The 24804-nt window shown below is 39.5% G+C and overlaps 3 protein-coding genes across 4 annotated transcripts; 1 reads left to right on the forward strand and 2 right to left on the reverse strand.

The window, feature by feature from the left end:
- Positions 1 to 6046: 6046 nt before the first annotated feature.
- Positions 6047 to 9384, reverse strand: LOC148420498 (general transcription factor II-I repeat domain-containing protein 2-like). Its single transcript, XM_088422010.1, has 3 exons — positions 9068 to 9384; positions 8757 to 9014; positions 6047 to 6101 (listed from the first exon to the last, which is right to left on the reverse strand). The coding sequence occupies exons 1-3, from the start codon at positions 9382 to 9384 to the stop codon at positions 6047 to 6049; spliced, it is 630 nt and encodes a 209-aa protein (XP_088278136.1).
- A 3051-nt stretch (positions 9385 to 12435) lies between these two features.
- Positions 12436 to 15763, forward strand: LOC148420499 (uncharacterized). Of its 2 annotated transcripts, none has more exons than XM_088421718.1 (4): positions 12436 to 12719; positions 12849 to 13124; positions 13198 to 13290; positions 14721 to 15763. In XM_088421718.1, the coding sequence occupies exons 1-4, from the start codon at positions 12590 to 12592 to the stop codon at positions 14906 to 14908; spliced, it is 687 nt and encodes a 228-aa protein (XP_088277844.1). In that variant the 5' UTR covers positions 12436 to 12589; the 3' UTR covers positions 14909 to 15763. The 2 variants fall into 2 exon arrangements, with proteins under 2 accessions (XP_088277844.1, XP_088277843.1); XM_088421717.1 differs by lacking the exon at positions 14721 to 15763 and adding an exon at positions 14114 to 14490 and having other exon boundaries at positions 12533 to 12719.
- On the reverse strand, positions 14393 to 16795 carry LOC148420500 (G2/M phase-specific E3 ubiquitin-protein ligase-like). The gene is made up of 4 exons (XM_088422011.1): positions 16477 to 16795; positions 16185 to 16363; positions 15848 to 16020; positions 14393 to 15644 (listed from the first exon to the last, which is right to left on the reverse strand). The coding sequence occupies exons 1-4, from the start codon at positions 16793 to 16795 to the stop codon at positions 15416 to 15418; spliced, it is 900 nt and encodes a 299-aa protein (XP_088278137.1). The 3' UTR covers positions 14393 to 15415.
- Between the last annotated feature and the right edge of the window lie 8009 nt (positions 16796 to 24804).

Raw genomic sequence — 24804 nt, forward strand, 5'->3', positions numbered from 1 at the left:
CTTAGGCTTGATATCAAGCTAGTGGGCATTCTTAGGCTTGATATCAAACTAGTGGGCGTTCATAGGCTTGATATCAAGCTAGTGGGTGTTCTTAGGCTTGATATCAAGCTAGTGAGCGCTTATAAGCGCAGGATATCAAGCTAGGAACGTGTGCAATGGTTTCCTATTGGTTGTCCATTTCAAAACAGATTACAGTCATCCTACCAATCAAAGCCAAGCCCATGAGTTTGAAATTTTCTAGCCCCCCCCCCCCCCCCCCCTCTTTTGAATAAACATGGAGGACAGTGTGCTGACTCATGTCAGGCGAAGGTGCAGAGCAATAGAGAGAGCTTATCATGGTTCTGCTGGTGGAAGTGAAGTACGCGCTCTAACATTTCCATTGCTAATTTAAGAAGAGTTCGTGACCACATTAGCAGAGAGGCTAATCAAAATTTCATTCAGGCCTTGACAGAGCTCAGGTCTTTCATTAGTGACCGGAGGGATGCACATGTTGGTTTCCATGTGGCACAACGTTTGCATCAAGATAAATTTGCTATAATTCTGATTTCCATTTTTCTTTTTCTTGTAGCTAAATACTTTATGTGTTTGACTAATCAATTGTTGTGCAATTACATCCAGTAAATTAACTTCAAACATCATTCTTTTCAATAGTGTAGTAGTGAGTTTTCTTTTAAAGGGATAATGTGTAAGACTTTGTCCATTTTTAATTAAAAAGAATTAAATTAAATGATTGTAAAATTTTTTTTTTTAAAAACTTGCAAATGTATGTGTTCTTAATGACCACCAGTAGGTTTTAAATACAATCATAGGTCAATTTATCATTAAATGATTTCATGGGAGGTGGCGCTTCTCCGGAGGGGATGTAATCTTACACACTATCCCTTTAAATTAGCTCTAAATACAGTATTTGAACTGTTAGGTAACACAATGGTTCAACACTTTCAAACATGTTTAAACTGTCAACGACTCATACTCAAGTAGTCAAATTATTTTTTTCTTTTTAAATCTTTATGACAAAAATATTCTGGGAAAATAACTGCTAGTGTGGATTATAAAGTAATTGTTAGTCTGAGTATTACAATTGCTGCATATATATTAATGTACAAGTAAATAAGACATACGTGGATATACTGGATATATAAATGTATTGAGTCATTTGCTGGCATTACTCTCTTTTTATTTTCATTCCTATGTAGGCAATCGCGGGAGACCATCCCTTCACATTTCCAGGGATGAAATTGAACTGCTCCTCACTCAAGGATTTACAGTGAGATGCATAGCAAAAATTTTGGGCTTTTCCTCCTCATATCTTCATAAAAAAATGAGGTCTTTTCAGCTTTCAACCAGAAACAGATTTACTTCCATTGATGATGTTGATTGCTGGTGGACGATGATGGACGGGTGCACATGTTTTTACCTGAGAAAGATGTAATGCTTTACCACATATGCATAGATTTTTCGTATGTCTTCAACTTTTGAAGTAAATATTCCTGGGAAGCCACACTCAGAAATCCAATCCCCCAAGTCATGAACTAGTGTTGTCAGGTCTTCAGCTGTCTTGCATTGTTGAATCTAAAGAGAAACATGAGTGGGAACAAGGCAGCTAAGACTCAAATTGACATTTTTTTAAAAGAATTAATTGCAACAACTGGGAGCATTTCAATTCTTCACAAATCATAAACCATGATCATCATTATGTACCCTCTTGACTTTGTTTTGCACCTCTGGGTCAGGCAGCACATGCCAGTCAAATTGCTCCAGTGGTGGCTCCTGGCCGCACATCAACGGTAAGAGGCAAGGATCCAGGGCCTTGATGCATGGGCCACTATGCGGAACTGACCAAGCGATAAGGTTGTCACATCTGAAATATTTTTTTCTGATCAAGAGCTGCTTGATCATAACTAAAGAAAAGCTGGCCAGCCTTTCCCTCAAAAACTCCAAGAGAGGTCTGTACTTCTATCATCAGGAGCCTAAGGAAAAAAAATAAAAATCAGCAAGAATCATTCTTCTTCTGAAGCGTTTATCCTTATAACGTATGTGCTTGAGCACAGTTTACCAGAATATATCAGAATATATGTAGAGTGTACAGGTAAAATATTCATAATTACTGCTGGTGTTCAGACCTGAAAAACTCTTGCTGTGGTCCCCCCATATCATCTGCATCTTCTCCGACAAACTCAATGTGTGGTTAATGGGTCCAACAAAAGGTCACTTTGGAGAGTGCTTTAATGGAACTCTCCAGAAGCTTGCTCCTTCTGACACAAATGGTGACAATAGAGTAGCCAGAAATGTGGTCCTCTTGAAAATTCCTCAAAATAGTGGCAAGATCGACTTCTTCCTAATATATATTAAAAGAACAGTACATCATAAATGAATGGAGAAAACTGACAGAAAGTGACTAAATCATTCCTTCCATTCATAAAAACACCTGCAAGACACACCCACAAAATGATCTGTTTGAAATGCTGCCATCAGGCAGACGATACAGACTGGCAAACAGCTTCTACCCACAAGTCAACTGGATTTTCGAAAAATCTCTCATGAACTAATCTGCCTCCTACTGCAGGCATAAAACAATGTATTGCACTAAAGGTTTTGCACTACATGATATTCTGCACTACATTATTAGCACCATTGTCTCTGTTGTTTCTCGATATGGATTGCTATTTACTACTATTGTATTTATTTTGTTCGATTATGGAATGTAGTCTGTTGCTCGAGGAAGTGAATAGAATAAGAATTTCATTGTATAGTAAATCTTGAATCTCTTGAAAAAGCATTAAATGTTCTGTAAAAAGATGATATTACTACAGTAGTTTCAAAAGGAAGGAGGTCATCATCTTCCTCATCTTCTGTATCATCAATATACTAGTCATTGACAGGACACCTAAAAATGACATTACACAAGTAAATTGTGACGGTATCAGTTATGAACGTTACAGGTTAACTGTGTTTAAAAAACGTAATTACATAGGAGTACTGAAATCCCAAACCATTTGCATAGCACATTTTTTTTTAATTTATTGTGATTACATTCATGAAAGCGTATCTCTTTCATTTCTACTTTAATGACATGATCATGTACACAGAGCAATACTGACTACTCATGTATGTATTTGCTTTCTGTGTTTTTCATATAGAAGACTTTCTCAAACCCAATAAATGTTCATTAAGGACAAAAACTCTGTTATAAGTGTTATAAGAGTGTTATAAGTGAAGAATGTTTAGCTATCTGTCAATGTGCACGATACAGCACAAGTGTTCAGGACAAAAAAGACAGTCATTAAGCAGAATTCAGTACCACATCTTCTTTTGGGACCAATACAATACCTGTTAATTGGTTCCAAACGTGTTCTTCTGTAAAACACCTTGAAAAGTACAAAGTGTTACATGTGATGAGGTCATAAAAATATAAATACATATGACTATTTTCGAAAAATACTCATCATTAGGAATGTCCTCATCACAGTTTTTGCACCCACCCAGGTCCTTGTCACCTGACTTTGGTGATCTGCCAATGCCTCAGAAATGATTAAATAACACATCTATTTTTTTTTCACAAAACTATCCCAAAATATCATCCTTTACCTGGTTTTTGGACCAGTGGACAAAACCAAGTAAGACATTTAAAAGCTTATGTTGGGTTTGGTTGGGGACACATCAGTTCTTCCAGTTGTGTATTAAATGATAGCAACGGGCCCCCCTTCCGCACTAAAATGTTTGTAATTTAAGAAACATTTTGGGGGGAAATTATATATATATATATATATATATATATATATATATATATATATATATATATAAAAAAAAGTGCCCAGCCTTAATGAGTACACCCCGTCTGAAAAGTAACATTTTATATAATATTTAAATGAAAATAAAACAAATACTACCAAAATATTCACAGATGAAGTTTATTATAACACCTGAACAGATAACTGAAACAAAAAAGTTTAATATAACTTAGATGACTTAGATTTTTTAGTTTAACAGAAATTAGGGTGGCGCAGAAATGAGTACACACCACAACAAAACTGCTAAATTCAGAACATTCAGTACTTTGTATGTCCTCCGTAATTTGCAATGACAGCTCCAAGTCTCCTGGGCATAGAATGGACAAGTTGGGAACATTTGGCAACATCAATCTTTTTCCATTCTTCTACTATGATCTCTTTCAGAGATTGGAGGTTGGATGGAGAGTGACACTCAACCTGTCTCTTCAGAATTCCCCACAGATGCTCAATTGGGTTGAGATCAGGTGACATACTTGGCCATGGAATCACTGTCACCTTCTTGCTTTTCAGAAAGGCTGCAGTGGCTTTAGATGTGTGCTTGGGGTCATTGTCGTGTTGGAATAGGGGACGACGACCAAGGGCATGAAGGGATGGAAGCATCTTAGTGTTCAGTATGTGGCAGTACATTGCTGAATTCATGATGCCATCGACGAAATGCAGCTCCCCAACACCAGCAGCACTCATGCAGCCCCACACAAGGACACTACCACCACCATGTTTCACTGTGGGCACCATGCACTTTTCTTTGTATTCTTCACCCTTGTGACGCCAGACAGTTTTGAAGCCATCGGTTCCAAAGAGATTGATTTTGGTCTCATCACTCCACAGTATAGAGTCCCAGTAGCGCTCATCTTTCATGAAATGGGCCATAGCAAACTCTAGACGGGCATTCTAGTGGCGGGGCTTTAGGAGAGGCTTCCTCCGAGGACGACATGCATGCATGCCATTCCTCTGCACTGTCCGGCGTATTAGGTCACGAGACACAGGCACTCCAATTACACTTTGTACTTCCACAGATAAGTCCCTTGTACTTGCATGCCGGTTTTCTTCAACCTTTCTCATCACTAGACGTTCCTGTCGTGGTGTTAACTTTCGTGGTCGACCTGGACGTCTCTGTGCAATGGTTGGAGTTCCAGCTTTCTTAAACTTTTGAATTACTTTTGCAACTTTATTCTTACTAATAAGTAAGGCTTTACTTATGGTCTTGTAGCCTCTACCTTTCTGGTGTGCAGAAATTATTTTCTGGCGCAGATCTGGTGTCAGTTCTCTTCCATGTGGTGCCATTGTGGACAGCAGGGGTGGTTTGCCTCAGGTGACACCCTTTTGTAGCCAACTGCCTAATGAACACCTGTGTGATGACTAATTAGACTCACCTGTTGTTGAATGGTTAATCAATTACACATTAGGAGCCTAAATTGTAGCTTTGATCAGAGAACTACAGTCGGGTGTACTCCTTTTTGCACCACAGAAATTGAACTAAAACTGAGAAATATGTAATCTGAGTTATATTATTTAACTTTCAAATCTTCAACAGTTGCTGTATGAAACTTAACTTATGCACATTTTGTAAATACCATTTATTTTCAATGATATATTGTGAAAAGTATAACTTTTTAAAGGGGGTGTACTCATTAACGCTGGGCACTGTATATATATATATATATATATATATATATATATATATATATATATATATTTATATATTTATATATATATATTTATATATATATATATATATATATAAATTGAGATCAGGACATCCCTACTCAGTATGACAAATTTAATAATCATCACTAGATTAATAATTATCACTACATAAATTACCTCTGGGGTCCCAGCATTCAGCCACTGTTCAGAATCCAAACTTGACTCCTGCTGGCAAGAGTTAGACGACCTCAAATCTAATTGGTCTTTTTTTTTTTCACTGAAAGGGCAACTTTCAAACTCCAAATATTACCGTTCACAATTTTTTCAGTCTGAATTTTCAATAACATATAAAATACAGTATTGTGTACAAATACTTACGGGTAGAGGGTTCAAGCCTGTGCTTGATGAGCTTCCATCATTTTCCATAGAAGAAGAAGAAGCCATGGCATTAGGCAAAGACTGAGAACTTGCCTCAGAATTAGATGTGATAAGACAAGGGCACTGGTGCTGCGGGCTCAGATAGCATGGCCTGAGAAACTCCAGAGGAGGCGGGAGATCCAATGGTTGATGATGCTGATGGGGATTGAAATAGAGTATTGGGTGAGCTCTCAGGTCTGGAGGCTGTTGAGGTAGCAGTGGATGAAGCAATCAATGTTGCGGATGCTGAAGGAGGACAAAAAGACTGGGACACACTCTCACCTCCAGTTGGCTGGGATGTCTCTGGTCCAGCATGAATACGTTCAGATTTAGTGATGTGAGTTGACAACACATTAGAACTTATTAGTCAGATACTGAGGTCAGATACTGTATTTGCCTGAATTTTAGTCAGAAGCCTACATTTATTAGCTCTTGCCAGGTGAAATCCAATCACATTGAAGCTTACTGAGGTGTAGCTTTAGCAGATGTAATTATTTAACTCTTGGAGAGTCCAAGACAGCTGAACATACAGTAACAGCTGGGTGAGTTTCCTCCTTGAAGTTCATGACCTGGACCCCTGAATTTAAAAAAAAAAAAAAAAAAAACTCAAAAATATTATATCGGTTCTAGTTTAAAGTAACTTACTATCTATTTGATTAGGTTATTTGTTTAGCATATATATACCTTACCCAAACCAATTTTGCTTAGTTTGCAGCATTCTGTCTAAGATGGAAGGGAAGAAGCATCAGAGGATGGCAAAAGGAAGAGCCTTACTGCCAGACTCCATTTGCAGGTGTTGATTGTGTGTCTGTAAAGAAACAAAATATCGTATTGATACACAGCTATCAATAGTACCTTTAGCAAATTGGGCTATTTTAGTCTCAACATTGCCAAGAACATTTGGCCTAACAAGTCACAGGTTTCCCTTCACTATCTGCATTACTTACAGTATAACCAGTTTCAAAGTAAAATATCAAAGGCAGAACATATGACATGACTGGATTAATATATGTTAAAAGAGTATTTCATACTAAGTAGAACGCATCTTGAAAATTGGATGAAGCGTTTTGGAAGAAGTAAGCATTTTTTTAGAGGGAAAAATGTATTTGGGGGGTATACCTTGTATAAGAAAATCCGGTCAAAACGCTACTTGGCATTATAGCATTGGTTCTTAACTTTGCTCCAACCCCTCAAATGTCTTATGTAAATTCATTGAAGCATTCCTCATTGTTTGCCAACTCACCGAACCCCAACCCAGGTTAACATTGAATCTGTGAAAAAGAGTATAACCGTCATTTCTCTACATACCTCAACAAAAATGCACACATTAATTCACGTGACCATATTCTGTTCTATAATAACCTTGCAGTATTTCTTGTGAAAATCCTCAAGTAAAGGCCCCTATTAGCATACACATATCTTTAGTTTTATCTTATGTCCTTACCTCCTGTCACGTTGCGACTACTGTCTAGCCCAGGGGTCGGCCACCTTTAACACCAACAGAGCCATTTGAACCAGGTTTCCACAGAAAAAAAACACTGAGAGCCGCAAGTACATTTTGACATCTAAAATGGGGAAAAAACACATTTATTAGAAAGTAAAAATAAACTAAAACTTGTTAGTGCCATAAAGTGTTGCTTAAGAAATCCAAGTGCAACAGAAATGTATTTTTTAATGAACACATTTTGAACATTCTGAACATTGTTGAACATTCACATTTTGAGTTCTTGAAAAATAATAATGTCTAAATGTCTCTTTCAAATAAATTAAAAGGCTTAACTTAAATAATCCATGTAGCAAACAAAAGCAAAAACGTGCTACAATGTCCTCATAAGCTTCTTGGATTTTGAGCATTCAAACACCATCTGTTTATCTTTTAATAACTGCATAATATTTGTACACACATTTAATCACTTCACATTCTGTTGCTTTTTTTGCACTATTTGCTGGTTCCTTAAAAAAAGTTACATTAAACATTGCCCATTCGAACAGAGTCCAGATTGTAGATTCCTACACCAATTTTACAGCAAACTTGATTTTTTTTTTTTACTGTTCAGCAGAAAGAAAAAAAAAATCTAATTGTTCAATAAATCAATGAACTTAATCAAATCACTTAAACGATTAAATAAAAGTTGGAAATCAAGATGATGATCACTCCAAGCTTTTACACCCTCTCAGAGCCAGAAAGCCTGAGCCACTGTCTGGAGAGAACTGACACATTGGCATGTAATGGCATTGACCTGAATTAAAAAAATAAATTGGGGAAAAAAGCACTGTGTCACTAAATAATGAAAAATAAATATTTGTAAAATATCTGCATAAATATTTATTTTACCTTGTTAATGGGACATCTGCTCCTGAACCTCTGCGCTCAGCGTCTGCAAATCCGGGCTGTACAAAGTCACTTTCATTTTTACGCATGACTGTAAGCTGTTATCTGCGAGGCGTGTACGGTGTTTGTTTTTAATGTAGTTCAGGGTGGAGAATAGCTACTCACATGCATATGTGGATCCGAAGATCGACAGGACTCCAAAGGCATATTTCTTCATGTTCATGTAGGTGTCGGGGATGGCATTCCAAACACAAGTCTGTCCGGTCTTGGAAGGTTCTCAATATCACTCCATTTGTGATTCTGAGCAAGAGTGGCCTTCTGACGGGCAACATCTTCAAGATCGCCTGTCAAGCAATTGAATTTGGATACCCACATGTCTGTCAGCTATGTCAGCCAACTCCAGCTCCAGATCAGGTTGACTTACACCTGGAAATGCAGTCACATTTAGCAGGGATGGATCGATGTTTAGGGGAGTGACGGGGAACGACAGTGTTGTTTTTTCCTCTCTGAACTCACGGAATCATTTTTCAAATGACGCTTGCATTGTGGTGATTGCAGACAGCAAATACTCTGAATTGATCAGCTTGTGATCTTGTTTGAACTCCCTTAAAGAGGGGAAGTGAGACAGTGTGCCTCTCTGCAAATCTCTGGATAAAACTGTCAGTTTGCGCTCAAACGCCAACACCTCCTCCAGCATGTTCAGCGCTGTGGCTCCTCTCCCCTGAAGAGTCGTGTTCAGCGTGTTCAGGTGTGCTGTCATGTCCACCATGAAGTGCAGCTTTTCCATCCACTCTGGCTGTTCCAGCTCAGGAAAGGAGAGTCCTTTGCTTCTCAGGAAAGTTTACAGCTCTTCCAGACATGCAGCAAAGGGTTTCAGCACCTCTCCTCTGGACAGCCTCCTGCGGACAACCTCCTGCGGACTCTGTTGTGCAGCAGCAGATCAGAGTACGTGCTCTCCACCTCATCCAATAATGCACGGAATTGGGGGTAATTTGAACCATTTGCCAATATTTTATTGACAATTTGAATGACAACATTGACAATGACAACAACAATGACAATGACAACCTCTGTGCATTCTGGAGGGAATGTTTGCGCGCACAACGCCTCTTGGTGCAGGATGCAGTGAAAAGTCAGAAGCTTTCTATCCAGTGATTTCTGCAGCAGCGCCACAAAGCCCCTGTGCGCTCCAGTCATGCTTGGTGCCCCGTCGGTAGCTACTGACACTAGGTGGGTTGTTTTTATTTCTTTGGTTCGTAAACACTCAAAAACAGCCTCACAGACATCCTCCCCCTCGTGTCTGGCATCTTAGTGGTATCAGCTCAACTATTTCTTCCTGCGGCCCAGTGGAGTTCACATATCAGCAGAACAGCGCTATTTGTTCAATATCATTCATGTCTTTTGACACATCACAGGCGATTGAGTACGCTGCAGCTGAATTGATGTCTTTAATTTGTTGTTTTGTGATATTTTATGCCATTTTTATGGGTCTGTCTTTGACGGTCTTCGCAGAGAGAGGCATCTCTCTGATTTTCTGCACTATTTCAGACTTGTTTTTAAAGTCCGCGAATAGGTGTTCTGAAATCTTAAGTAATGATTCTTTCATATATTCTCCGTGTGTGAATGGTTTCCCATGCCTGACTATTTCCATAGCGGCCTCAAAACTTGCATGTGTAGATGAATTTGAAGACTTTACCCACCTCTTGAATTGATTTTTCGTCAGATCAGCCTTCCGCGCCAGTTCCTTAACAGCCTTTTTTCTCTCTTCTCCCTCGGGATATTTTTCAGCAAAGGCTGCGTATGTATTGTTGAAATGTCTTGCGACATTTGACCGTTTATTGTTGGCCAGTTTTTCACCACAAATTAGGCATACTGGTAGGCCACTCTCGTTAGAGGTGAAAGCAAATGAATCTGTCCAAGCACCAATGAACGATCTTTTTTCCTCTATTTTTCTTTTCTTAGATTTCTCCATATCTGTCCTTGTTGGGGTTGAAAGTTGGTATGGCGTTCGGGCGGGAATACCGGCTTTCGCAAGTCTGACGTGTTTTTTGAGCGACAAAAACAATAAAATATACTTATTTATTAATATTTTAATATTTAATATTTCAAGATCACATCAAGATCTTCCAATTTAGAACTGAAACACTAAAAAGATAACTAACACAAATAAAATACACATAAATACTTTTTAAAAGTAATTCATTTTCCCAAGCCACTCGGAGCCGCAGTTTAAGGATGAAAGAGCCGCATGCGGCTCCAGAGCCGCGGGTTGCCGACCCCTGGTCTAGCCATTAGCCAGCCATTAGCTAAGTAACCTTATACTTACCTGTCGACAGGCGTGCTCTTCGTCTCCTAAAAGTGCGTCTTGTGGCTCGTAAGACATTAGTGTCGTCCATCTGTGTTGCCAGCTCTCTTCTGGCAAGATCCAGTGCGTTCCAGACACGATTTATGACATTGTTAAAAGTTGGTTCATTTTCTGATGCTACGTTCATCTCTGCGTTGAATAAGTGGCCGCGCAAAATATTATTTTTGCGTAGTTGAATCCGTTGTGTCTACTGCCATCGAGTGGTTGGCATTTGTCTATACTGTACGGTATGGTTAACAGGCATAGGGAAAAAAAGACCACCACTTTCTGCAATGTTATGTTCATTATAATTGCATAGTTAGTATATAAAAGAAAAAAAAGCTCCTAACAGATGAATGTGTTTATTGAGACATTATACAAAGGTTTTATTGATAATAACCAAAATCATGTCACAGGTTCTGACATAATTTGCTCTTGTACAGCCAAATACGGTGCTGTTAGGCATTTTGATATTTTCTTTATAGATATATGTGTTTAAACGGTTCTATCATCACTACTTTCATTTCAAATGGTGCGGGTGCTTAAGGGTTAAAGCCTCGAGGCATGTCAACTGAATAGTGACCAATGAGCATTCTTGTCCCGTCTACTTCTTTTGCATGCAGCCCACTAGTGATATGTGTGGCATTCGTGTCACAATCATCAACGGCCACATGTTACGATGTACATGTTCACTAGTAAGGGACAAACGCCCACTAGTTACACTATTCAAGTTTTCATTTGACCTTAGTATTTAAATTGTGTTTTAAAAATCGATCACTAGTAGACTAGTAAGGCATATAATGTCGACTAGTAACACTAGATGGGATTTTCACAACCTTACTAGCTGACTAGTAAGGCTCAAAATGTTAACTAGTTCACTAGTAAACCTGAAGATATTCACTAGTTGCACTAGTTGGTCTCATTTTGACCTGACTTGTTTACTACTGAAACACGTGCTTTCTTACTAGTAACACTAGTTGAGGCGAGAGTTACTCACTAGTTTACTAGTGACACAGATTTTCATCTCACTAGTGAACTAATGGAAGGCATTTTGTCTCACTAGTCACACCCAGATATGAACTTGTGCAAGATTTGATCAAACATGTTTGACATTTTCCCTACATGTAGGGCTTTTCTTTTCACTAGTTGACCCTTATGCAGTACTAGTGAGCAATAATGCACAACTTGTACAACAAATGTTTAACATGTAGGCATCTTAGTTGCACTTGTTAATGTATTGGGCAAACTAGCTGTCATTTACACAGTACAAGTTTAATCAAAATTTCTTACAAGTTGGAGCGTGTGCACCACTAGTGAACTTATAATGTGTTGTAAGATGCAAACATGTGCATTTCTCAAATTTGATTTTTTCAACTAGTTAACAACTTGCGTGCACATGCCACCTAGTGCCAAATATCGTCAAACATGCTCAATCAAAGTTCATACAAGTTCAGTAATGAGCCTGACAAGTGAGAGAAAATACCTTCCACTAGTTCACTACTGAGATGAAAATCTGTGTCACTAGTAAACTAGTGAGTAACTCTGGCCTTAACTATTGTTACTAGTAAGAAAGCACGTGTTTCAGTAGTAAACAAGTAAGGTCAAAATGAGATAGATGAGGATAGACGTCAGAAAAAGACAAAAAAAAAAAAAAAACACATTCTGCACCCCCCCCCAGCGACCAAATTCTGACGTCTAAGGATGACCATAAAAAGACGTCTGATCGACGTCTGAATGCGCACTGGGTGTCTTCTAAATCAGTTTCTTTCTCCGAATTTAGCACAGGCTTGATTTTTTGTGTTGGCACGTCAGGCGACGCGATGGACGCGAATGGAGCGACGCGAATGGTCGCGCGACGTCACGCGAAACGAATTTTCGCCTTTTGCCCCAATTTGAAAAAATTGAATTTTTTTTTCGCTCTTTGCTGGCGACAGCCAATCAGTTTTGGGGGTGTTCAACGTCACGCACGGATCGCTAGAGAGGCGGAGTTATCGCCACACACACACACACACAGACACACAGACACACACAGAGTTATCGTCACACATTGAGCGCAAGATGGAGAAGAACTTGATAATTGCGGTCTCCGAACACCCGGAGTTATATGACGTTTCCACGTACGAGTACCGTGACAAGAAAAAGCGGGACCTGGCTTGGACTAAGCTGAGCAAGGAACTTGGCGTACCTGGTATGTATTTATTTTCATTGTTTTTTTCAGTTGCAGTTGTCTAATTGTATCAAAGGTAGCATAGTAGCTTAGCCAAAGTAGACACAGTCGGTTACTTGATAGCGATGTTGAAATAGTTTCTTTCACCAGAGGACGTCTGCCGGAAAAAGTGGAAGGGGTTGAGGGACACATATATCCGCTATAAACGGAGCGAGTTTGACTTGAAAAAAAGTGGAGCTGCTGGTGTCTCGACCAAAAAATGGAAATACTCTGCGGTCCTGTCCTTTCTCGATCCCTACGTGTCCCCGAGAGCGGCGAGTGGAAATATGGAGCGAGAGGTCGAGATGGACAGGACCGCAGAGTATAGCGGTGCCGGTGAATCACATACGGATGCAACTACACTATCGCCGGCGGCACCCTCGAGAGGTTTGTCTCTGTGCCACACACACCCACACACACCGCACACGCACACTGTATTTAGTCCTACTTCTGTTTACAGATGAAGAACTACTGAGGGAACAGGAACCTCCGGAGGAGGTGGTGGGAGAAGCAGGAAGTTTTGCAGCCTGTGCCCCAGAGCCACGGCCTATGGGTATGTAAACATGCACTGGGGGCAAAATTGAAGTTAGTTGCTCAAGATGCAGACGTAGTAAACAGTCTCGTTATTTTACACTTTTCATCCGACTGTTAAAAATGTTTGTGACGTATCTTAATGAAGTGCAGCCAATATAAATATTCACATTTACTGTATAGCATGCACATGGTCTACAGTATATCATACTCTTTACACATCTAATGTGGTCTAATCAAAAAATGTATTTTATGAATGAGTGGGAAAATGATCATAGAAAATTGCTATTGACACAAATATGTTGCGTTGAAATGGGGTGGGAGGGGGCAAAAAGAGAAATATATATACTTCTTTTTAATTTTCAAAAAGATGTTTTTAATTCACCCCTACTATTTACTGGGGTGTAATACCAGACAGGCACACATAGCACAAATCTTCATATAATTGACACTAATCATTTTTAAACTATAAACATGATTTTTACATGTAAATATATTTTCCTCCATTCCTCCCTTGACACTCTTGGTGTACACTATATGTAATTATGATACAGTATGCTTTTCATTGTACAGCATATTTAATACTTCAAATTTTTGTGAATTGACTAATCTGCCTCTTACTGCATGCCTAAATGTTTTGCTCTAATATTTTTCACAACATAATATTTAGCACTACATTTTCACCACCATTGTTTTTGATTACAGCTATTTATTTATATGCTCGATTATGGAATGTAGTCTGCTCAGAGAAGTGAACAAAATATGAATTGCATTGTGTGGTATGATAATAATCATACAAATGAATATACAACTCTTGAAAACCAAGTATGGTGTTTGTATTTCAGGGAAGAGGAAACGGGGTGCGGGAGGGACAGAAGCAATAATTGACAAGACGCTACTTTTGTATTTGAAAAAACAAGTGGAGTCTTCTGAAGATCAACCGCCACCGCCGTGCACAGACGACGATGAGCTCTTTATGAGGAGCCTAATTCCCGAGCTGAAAAGATTGCCACCAGACAAGAAAAGATTGGCAAAATTTGAAATTCATAAAATTATATTTGAGTTACAGAGTTTGACCCTAAATTTAGAACATCTCAATTAAGTAGTCTGGGTGGCTATATTTTCAGAGCAGGAATCAGGCTTCCCTTAAAGAGCTTGTCTGTAGTTGCAAAATTCTTTATATACAGTAATTTTTTTCTAAAATAAAAGTATTTTCTTACTAGTTTCCTTGTCTTCCTATATATAAACAATACAGGCATGTATACTGCATGTAATTGTACACCTTACCTCATGCCTTGATTGAGATTCTTGTCATATAATCAGGTGAGTCATTAATTATAGCATTTATTCTCAGTTTAATAACAGGTTTGTTTACATGCTTAATGCAATATTACCATAATATTTGATTGTGTTTAAACAAGAGCCTATGTGGGCGTGTACATTACTACACAGAATCTTGCCACGGGACCACTCCTTCTGCAGAGAAGAAATCGGGGAAAGCCTCCCTGACCCTGATGGCATCTTTAGTTGGGTTGTTTGAAGCAAGTCTTCCCAGACATGGCAGAGATTCAACCTCCTCAGCCTGGATGCTTCCTGCAGACGCCCAGGCAGTTTTCCGCACAAAAATGTGGAGAATGTAGCCTCGACGCGTTTCTCTGCAACCTCCACACGTGTCTCTATAGCACGCCTGTACATCCTCCATTGGGCAGAAAGAATACCAAAGGCATTCTCTACTACCAGCCGAGACGTTTGAACACCGTGTTGGCATGAGAGCACGTCCTGGGAATGGCCTCATCAGATGTCGCTAGAGTGGGAAGGCTTCATCAGCAACAAAGACATGTGGCTGAGCTCCAAGGTGGTCGGCTCCTGGGAGTAGCCGGTCCTCAGGCAGGTGCAGAGTGCTGTCTCGCAAGGCTGAGTTGGCCAGATTCCCACCATCACTGGTTCTTCCGTAGCCTCCAACATCTATCTCCCTGAAACATTTATCGGCATCAACAATGGCCAAGACAACCAGTGAACAGGTTCTCTTATAGTTGAAGAACCGAGAGCCAGAGTTGTCAGGTGCTTTGATAACATGTTTGCCATCCACTGCCCCACAACAGAGGAAAATTCCACCGCTCCTCTAACTTCTCTGAGATGGACGTCCACTACTCTGTTGATGGAACAGACATGAAGTCGTTAACAAGGCATTCCCAAATTGCCGTTGCCACGTGAGGGACAATCAAGGACACAGTGGAAATCCTGACTGCTGAAACAAGACTTTCCATCTCTACAGCAGACAGCTTAACATCACAATGACAGAGAACAGGGGCCAGGACCGTTGGATGCTGCTGCAGAGCTGTCAGAAACTGCGGAGTTTCAAGTCCAGCCTTGAATCTAAAATACATTTAAAAGATACATGGAACGTTAACGGGTCCGGACAGTTGGATGCTGCAGCAGAAAGTCCAGCCTTGAATCTAAAATACAATTAAAAGATACATGCAAAGTTTCATGCACACCGTGTACAAGTAATTCAGGAAGAAAATGACAACACTTTCTTTCAGTGTCAATTAAATTAAAAAAAAACAAAAAAAACCTACCTTTCAATTGCAGTGTTGTTCCTGAGGATGATGTACCACTTCAGGTACTCCTCGACTATCTTTTTTTTTTCTTCACATGGCCTGACACGCCTGAAGCACCCAGCAGTGTGCAACATGGCACTGTTCTGTACCATCAAGTCCTGAAGGCTCTCCAATGATTCTGCATTCTGAATCTAGAAGAAGAGAAAACAGTCACACATTTCATATATGACAAGTAATTATGAGAAATTATATTGCCAGGAGGAAATTTTGAAAAAAGTGGAAAAAAAAAAACTATTTAAATGTCGCTCTCTAACTATTTTAGAATTTCACAACCTTCTATCAAATGTCCTCATACCTCTTGTAAAACTTTCCCTATCTCATCATCTGTAATGTCCTTTATGGATGCCTTGAAACTGCTCTGCCCTGAGATGTAGCTGACCAGATCTTCTGAAAGAAAATTAGGACCAGGTCCGCCATGTACAATGGACACAGCAATCATCTTCCCAGCTAAATAATACTCATCCTCTCGGAAAGCTGTCCAAGGAAATGCAGAATAAATAAATATTAAATCAGTTTACTTATTTAAAAACACAGCATGGTTGAAATATGATTTTTTTTTTCTTTTAAAACTTCATACACAAAACAACCTGTTGAATTGTAGACCAGATAGTGGCTCAGCACAGGTCCATCAAATATGGGCCGTTTGTTCAGCTCTTTCAGGAGAAGGGAGAGGAATTCTCTCTTGGGGCCACCTGTATCCAGACCATCCTCAATCCTCCCTTCATTGTCAGAGAATTTCACCAGGATGTCTTTCTTTTCTGAGAATGTTGCCCTTTTGAATCTTCTGACTGCCCCATCCCAGATGTCAGAGCGACAGATGTTAAATCTACTGACAGCTTTACGGTTTATCTGGTTTGCCAGGTTTGCAGTTATCACAGAAATTGAGGGTGGACCAGCCCCTGTCATCCAATAAATCATGACCTTGTTACATGACACTGGATAGCAAACATTTTGGACCAAGAAAAAATAACTTTTCTCTTACTTTGTATCCTCTAGAATGTCATGACTGCACTCAACACTGTCTGATTCATCCTCATCTTTTATTAAAATGGGCGCATACAGCTGAGTATATTTGCTAAAAAATAGACACAAGTTAACATTGTTGATGTTTTCATATAAAACACACTTGAATTGTAGAAAGGAAAGTATAATACCTATAGCATTCAGTTTGCATCACATCTCCTGATGTTCCTGGGCCCTCTTGTGAGTCGGAATGCAAGACCTGAATCAGAAAACATAACGGAGATAGGACAAGTAAGTTGAAACATTTCAAGTCATGGCTATCAGAGGACTGATTTAGAAAAAGAAGACTATTCTAACGTACACAAACATGGATCTCTAGGTCAGTATGTAATTTTAGACATTAATTGTAACTATGTTTTCAGAAAAGGCTAAATGTGAACGATAGACAATGTTTAGGAGTACCAATTACCGGAGCTGCTGAATCAGTGCCCGGCTCTCCATCTGCAGGTTCCCATACCTGGAAGTAAACAACAATATATTAGTGCACACAAATTTTCAGAACTAGAGCTGAACAAATATGAACATAAATATTGAATTACTGTATATGATTCTGAGTGATAATGTGTGTGATTCACAACAGGAAGAATGATCCTTTTCACATGACCACTTTCAGTGAAAAACATGGTTTTGCAGGGATCTGCACTAAATACAATTGTTCTATGGTTACAATCCTTAAGCTTGTAATATATAGTATGTGCACGCCAGAACACTTCAAATGCCGTTTTGGCACATCTTTCATTGTAAAAAAAAAATGGTTTCTATGTAATTTCTAGAAACATTTTCACTTAAAAACTCACAAAATAAGCAATGTAAGACGCAACAAAAGAAGCACTCACTAATGTATCAGCTGCAATGGATTCTGCAGAAATTCGACTCATGATGATCACCTCAAGAGTCCAATGAGTCAGATTCCGAGATGGTTTCCTGAGCTGTGAAATACAAGTATAAGAAGATTTTAGACTACTCAGAGCAACAGACAACTTTTCTAGACAAACAAGTCCATGTAAAAAGCTCTTCTTGGTCCGTAATTCATTTCACAATTACTTACAAGAGGTAAAGAAATCTTCAGCTGTACAAATGTATAGTGTGATATGTTGGAAGGCCTTCCCCAACGCCGCTTTGTAATCTTTCAGAGTGAAGGGTAAACTGTTCCTGGTATATCCGTTACTTTTGTACAGTCAGGATAGAGAAGTACGTAGGGACCACCATGTAAATTTCTGTGGAAGGTCTTCAGTTTTTGCTCAGCAGCCCTCTGCAATTCGTCAGCATTCACTTCTGGTCGCACCAGCATGGGAAGTACTGATCCTCTTACAGCCTTCAGTCCACCATCTTTCAAATGCATAAGGCCTACTGAAATCTACAGAGAAACGTTGAAATAAGCACCTGTTAACTACTTCAGCGACACTATAAATACATGACGTCGTGTCCATTCTGCCTGCCTGCAAAAGTATTACTCTATCTCCCTCTCTGCAAAAAAGTTACCTTCACAACCTTCAGGTTGTCTTTTGGTGGTGCTTTTTTCTTTTTGAAAGATGCTCGTCTGTCCTTCTCTTTTAGACTCCTGAAAGTCTGAAATGACTTCAGTATACTTTTTTCAGGAGCCTCTGCTTCTAAAGAGTCCAATCAGTCATCAATGAGAACGAACAGAGAGACATAACAGTGTTCTCAACCATGGTCAGAAAGGTAGAGATTGTACATTACCTAAGCTTAGATGAAAAAAAAGGAAAAATTACCTCCTTCCAGGTTTGTCAACATCATACAGAAATGTGATGTCCTTGCCACAAGAAGAGCAAAAAGCTGGTTTAGAAGACAGCTGGTGTCCACAAAAAGGACAATACATTATGATCTGCAACAAAGCAAATCAAGTATATTAACTTGCTTAGCACTTCAAATGTATGAACATTTTAAAATAATACCATAACATATAGACAATGAGCCTGTCTCTATCGAAGTTTCTCAATTCTAGAATTAAATTTCAATGCAGTGTCTTGGCCTCAACCCAGGTAATTATGGTATATAGTCAACAGGGTTACTCAACCGAAAGCACTCACTTGTGTTCTGAAAGCAGTAAGTGCTTTTTTGTTGTGGCAATCCTGGAGATGTTTCATTCATCGTTTGGTAAAAGTTCTTTAAATAAAATCATGATCCCAAATAGAGACTTCTAGACTGCATAGTTACAAAAGCTTTGACGTTATGGGACATTATTCAGGGCTAGATCTTCAGTCTATATTTGAGATTGCATCATGGTCTTGCTCAGGTTTTGTCAATAAGATAACCTAAAAAGAATGTAATCCCTGCCGGTTTTACTCCGATAGTTGGTGGTGTTGCTGCGCCAACATCTTGCTGCTTACTGCCCTTTGGCAAAATTTCAGGAACTCATCCACTGGTCAAGATGCCATTTCTAAACCCTCACCTGGTAGTAGTTAATATTCAAATCTATGCTACTTTTGGCTGCTTACGCAAGACTGCGTGTTTGTCACTGAGATGACTTCAGCTGGTCCCACTGGTAACAGCCACAGGAATTGACAACCATTATAGCCCATTCATTCAATGGTGGACATTTGTATGCATGAAACCTGAAGTTCCACTTTATTGGCTGTATTTCAAGTGGCCATTGATGTATGTTGGGCTTCTTGTTGGAGCAGTGAGATGGACAAGATCAAAATGATGAATATACTTCTTTAAAAAATCAACAACAACAGATTTTTTGTGGCATGCACATTTTCTTGGCTTTACCAATTTTCTGTTGATTAACCCAGAAAGAGATTTTTTGTCCGGATATTTGCAGACCCTTGGAAGTGTGTAATTTCTGAACACTTTATTTTCTTTCGACCACCCAAAATATTCAGACCTTTCCATACATACCGTTTTTATGTATTTATTTATTTTTCACACCCTCTATGGACAACAAAAGTAGTATTGTGTTATGATCACAACTCAAAATTGAATTGATAGACAATTTTTTTAACAACCAACAAATAATGAACAACATGAACTTAAACATGAACAATACACTAATGGTGAACTTTTTGACTGTGAATGAACATATTTGGCCGGCTTTGAGGGCATGTACTGCTGGAAGGAGCAGCGGCCCTTGAAGGAAATGAGCTGCTCATCGATAAGACCTCCCTGCCCAGACTGAACAAGCGGGCCAGAACACTGTTCCATGTCCTCCTCAGTTCCAGAATAGGCGACACCTTCGTTTCATGATGTCGCTCTGGCCTCCGTAGCTTGTCATCAAATCGCAACATCCTATTTACATGCACAAATCTGGGGTGCCCCATTGCCTCTGCAAAAAATATTTGACCTGTTTTCTTGTTTCACAGGCTGCTTGTTTCCTCGTCTTGATTTATATAATCCAGACAGGATCAAAAGCACTCAAAACGTCGTCATCTCTTGCGAGGTCATCGCCATACACCCAGTCCACGTACGGTTTCCTTGTAAATTTGTCATCTCAACAATAAGATTGGTCATGTCCTCAGTAAAAAAAAAAAACAAATTGAAGCCGACTCGGGGCTGCTGATCCTGGCTGTGACCTAGCATGTTGGACTGGGCAATGGAATGGGCGGGGGGATGCAATGTCCGGCAACATCAAGAGTAGCTGACCACATTATTTTGCCATTTATCGATCTCCAATTCTTCAACACATCAACTACCTCCTCGCTCTGCTCGCCCGCCCCCTCGTCATCATCCGGACTTTCGTGCTCCTCCAACTCATTTTCCGACTCATCAAACCAAAAGAGAGGCAACTCTGATGGAATGGAGCAATCCTCGAACTTCTTTGCCTGTCAAGCATCGTTTTCGTTGTACTGCTGTTTTACAAACGAGAGCTGTATTGGGAAATGCTAAGAAAAGTTTTTAAAAGTTGTTCAAAACACCACCATCCAATTGGAAGAGGGAGGTTCAGATTCAAACGCTGGACCAATTGATTTGAATGAGCAACATTAAACAACAATCACAGCATTCCCCCCAAGCAGATCAGCCATTTTGAAGTTGACGTACCTGCAGATTCTGCTCACACAAACGTGCATGCTCAAATGCACAAATTTCAAATGACACTTTATTTTGCAAAATAACTTCACCCAGCAATGCACATACACACACGTCTATTCTAGCAATCCGGGGCAGTTGTCTTGACATTCATTTTGCACGATTGCGCAATCATTGAAAGAAGCAAAACTCATCAGTTAGTCTGTGTCGCTACCCAGTGGTTTGGGGGTGTAAACATTTTCAACACATAAATTTAACTTTCTCCTGTTTTTCGACTCACCACTGAATGGACCGAAGCGGAAATCACGGGAAATGCATTAAAATACGTTAGGTTCACAGTGCATCAACAAATATAAATTATAATGGGTGTAAACAGTAATCCCTCGCTGTATCGCGGTTCATCTTTTACGGGTTCGCTGCTTCACGGGTTTTTTACAGTGTGGATGTTTTTTACAGCGCATTGTGCTCTGAATTCTGATTGGCTCAGTGGCTTTACTGTTGTCTCGAAATATAATATTGACGCTGCACTCTATTGGTTTTTCACTTGTCAATTTATTACAAAAGGCAAGAGGATCCAAAAGCTTGCTTTTGTCTCTCCTGTGCCCGTATGCGCTCAGCTCACACGTTACAAACGTGCTAGTAAGCACGTTGATTGAGAGCTTGGTCTCTGGGAGCCGATCATGTGACTCGTAGGCGTGCCGAGAGCGAACGCACACACTATGTAGATACACAGACAGCAACGGAGAAATGCGCAGCTTTGGAAATCTGACTTTTACCTAGATTTATTTTATAATAAATTGAAATTTCAAGTGTATTATTATATATATGAGGCTTCACTTTAATTCGATGTCCGGCATATCCGTTTATAAAAATCTTCTTGCTCAGAAAAAGAAAGAGTTTAAACAAATACTCAAAACAATGTGCGGGTTCAGGACGAAGCGGCATAGCTGGGACTGTGAAATACGCGAGAGACAATGTTTCCAACTTTGTATTACTATATTAAAATGATTGTTTTAAACAAATTTGGGGCTTTAAAACAGGTTTTTATTGTTCGTTTTATTCTATAGTTTAGTATTGCATTGTAAAATAATAAAGTAAATGAAGCTGAAACCCCCGCGATAAACGAGGGATTACTGTATATGCCAAAACTCGGATATCATTCACGTTCCATAGTTTTGTTGAATAGCTCCAGAGCTGCAACACTGTAAAAAATGTCAACATGGTCCCATTTTTTCATTTGTTGCCAACATGGGAGACATTGCATCACCCAAGTGTTTTTCCCCAAATGTTTTTCTCTTTGAAACAAATCCCATTTGCGAGAAAATGGACGCAAACCACTACAATGGTTATGTCATTTGGAATGAACAAAGCGTCTTTTCCAAAGTTTCTCTTTACTGCCGATGCATTGATTCAATGTCAGCAGGATGACCCAAACCTAAGCACTCACTTGTGTTCTTAAAGCAATAAGTGCTTCTTGTTGGGGTAGTTCTAGTTCCTTCAGCATTTGCTCAAAATTTTTCATTGCAATTTCTTGACCTAAATCAAGCCAAATGCAGTATGCTAATTTGTAATCGAGATCATTTGTCAACAAAATTACTCAAACATAGGTATTCACTTGTGTTCTGTAAGCAATAAGAGCTACTTGTTGGTGTAAATCACAGGTGTCAGACTCAAGGCCCGGGGGCCAAATCCGGCCCGCCACGTCATTTTATGTGGCCCGCGAAAGCAAATCTCGTAAGTTTCCATGACCCTTGCTAAACTCAGTTCCAAAACTTTAGCTTGTTGTGTATAATGAAAAATAATGTTGAGATTTTTTGGTTTGTTCTGTTACAGTAATGTAAACAATAAATGAACAAACTAGAATGCTGTACTTCTGATTTCAAAACAACTAAGCCATCAATTTGTTGTATACAGTAATAATACTGTGAGACAATTTAAAACCGACTTGGTTTCCTCATCATATCAACCCAATGAAGGAAGTTCTCGCTACAAAATGGCCCGCGACAAAAATGAGTTTGACATCCCTGGAATAGTGTGAGACTCAATCCAACAGTTCGTGAAACTTCCATTCCTGAATTCCAAAGTGCTTGTCAGAGTTGAACTTCAATTACTTTATTTAAAGTGATAATTCATCACATGTAAAACATTTCCACCTTTGGTTGGAGGAGCCACGTTGGCAAGGCAGGACTCTTGTCAAATGGACAATGCTCAAGCAAAAAGAGATCGGTCCTCCAAGTCTGTTTCATTGACTCAACTTCAGCACTGGCTTGATTTTGAGTAATCCTAAATGCTACTTGTTGGGGCAGTCAGATGGTCATAATCAACATGATGTGCGCAGAATTAAAACTTACATTTCTCTTTCCCTCGGCCACTTGAAATTAAGAAACTGTCTGTTTCAAAGTTTCACATTTCTTCAATTGATTTTGCAATACAATGTTTTCACCTTAAGCAAAATATTGCAATCAGTCGGCAAAAGAACTCAAACGATAACACTCACTCTTGTTCAAATTGAAAAGTGCTTCTTGTTGAAGTAGGTCTTGAACTCTACAGCCGACCGTTTGATCAAAGTTGGTTTTAACATTTCAAATGGAGGCATTAAAAAGCTTTTCTTTTTTAGGTTGTCTCAGGGATGATCTTTTAAGAATTGGTTTGGTCTCAAATCATGTTCTCACTTGACATTTGGCAGTCACAAACCCAAAACAAATATACTGGCTTGAATTTTTCCTGCAGTAAGTGTTGTGTTGTTGCGCGAACAACTGGCTCCAACCCTTTGAGAAATTTTGAAGGAAGATGTCAACTCCCAGTCTAGGTCATCAGCAAGTTGAATGTTGAAATAAGTGCTACTTGTTTCTGATTTTGAAGAACTGAACCATTTAATGGTCACGCAGGGACAACCTCAAATGGAATCAACATTGTTACTTAATTTCATAAGTGCTCCCTTTTGGGGTTGTCTCGGCTGTGAGTTTTTCTACAAACATTGCTTCACGATGACATGATCACATGCACTGACAACCATTATAGCCCATTCAGCGAACCGGGGACTGCAAAACCTTCCTGTGTCCGAGTTACTCATTACCACTTGGATGGTTGCGAGGTGAATTTGACCTTCAGTTGCTTGGTCTAAAATGGTCATCGTTGCGTGTTAAACATTTGTTGCTTGGGCAGGAGGAGGCAGTTTGGTGAGGCATGATTGAAACATGACCAAATGGGCAATGCCCAAGAAAAGGACAATCTACAGTATCTTCTAAGTCTGTTCCCGTAGAACAAACTTGAGCACTGGCTTGAATTTGAGCGACAGCAAGTGCTGCTTGTTGGGGCGTTTGGACAGACATAATCATGATGTATCGGTTTTTGCCTTAATAGCTTTTTTAACAAAACCCAAACAGATGCACTGACTGGAATTTTTCCTGCAGCAAGTTGCTTTGTTGGGGTGACGTGACTGCATCCCTTTGAGAAATTGAATGTTCTAGCCTAGGCTATCAGGAGCTTGAGTTAGTACAACTTGTTGGCTAATTTTGCATATCGAAACTAATGAATGAATGCCCACCTAGTCGCATTGTGACAACCTCAAACGGACACATCTTTTTTGTTTGCTTTTGTTTTTGTAAGTGCTTGTTTTTGGGGTTGTCCCAGTCCACAAACAGCTCTCAACTATAAGACCACATGAATGGACAACTTTTATAGCCCATTACCAGAATGGGGGTACTTCAGGCCCTTCCTGCATCTGAATTACTGGTACTCATTGCCATTTGCATGCATGGAAGGTGGATTTGAGTTTCAGTGGCTGTATTTGAAGTGGTCAGGGATGCATGTTGCACAATCGTTCCACCTTCAGTGGCAGGAGTCAGTTTGGCGAAGCAGGACTGATTTATTAACAAAGAACAGGAAAACAGGCGCTCCAA

The sequence above is a fragment of the Hippichthys cyanospilos genome, chromosome 8 (assembly GCF_059441005.1).
Source record: "Hippichthys cyanospilos isolate Australia breed blue-spotted pipefish chromosome 8, RoL_Hcya_1.0, whole genome shotgun sequence".
Lineage (NCBI taxonomy): Eukaryota > Metazoa > Chordata > Actinopteri > Syngnathiformes > Syngnathidae > Hippichthys > Hippichthys cyanospilos.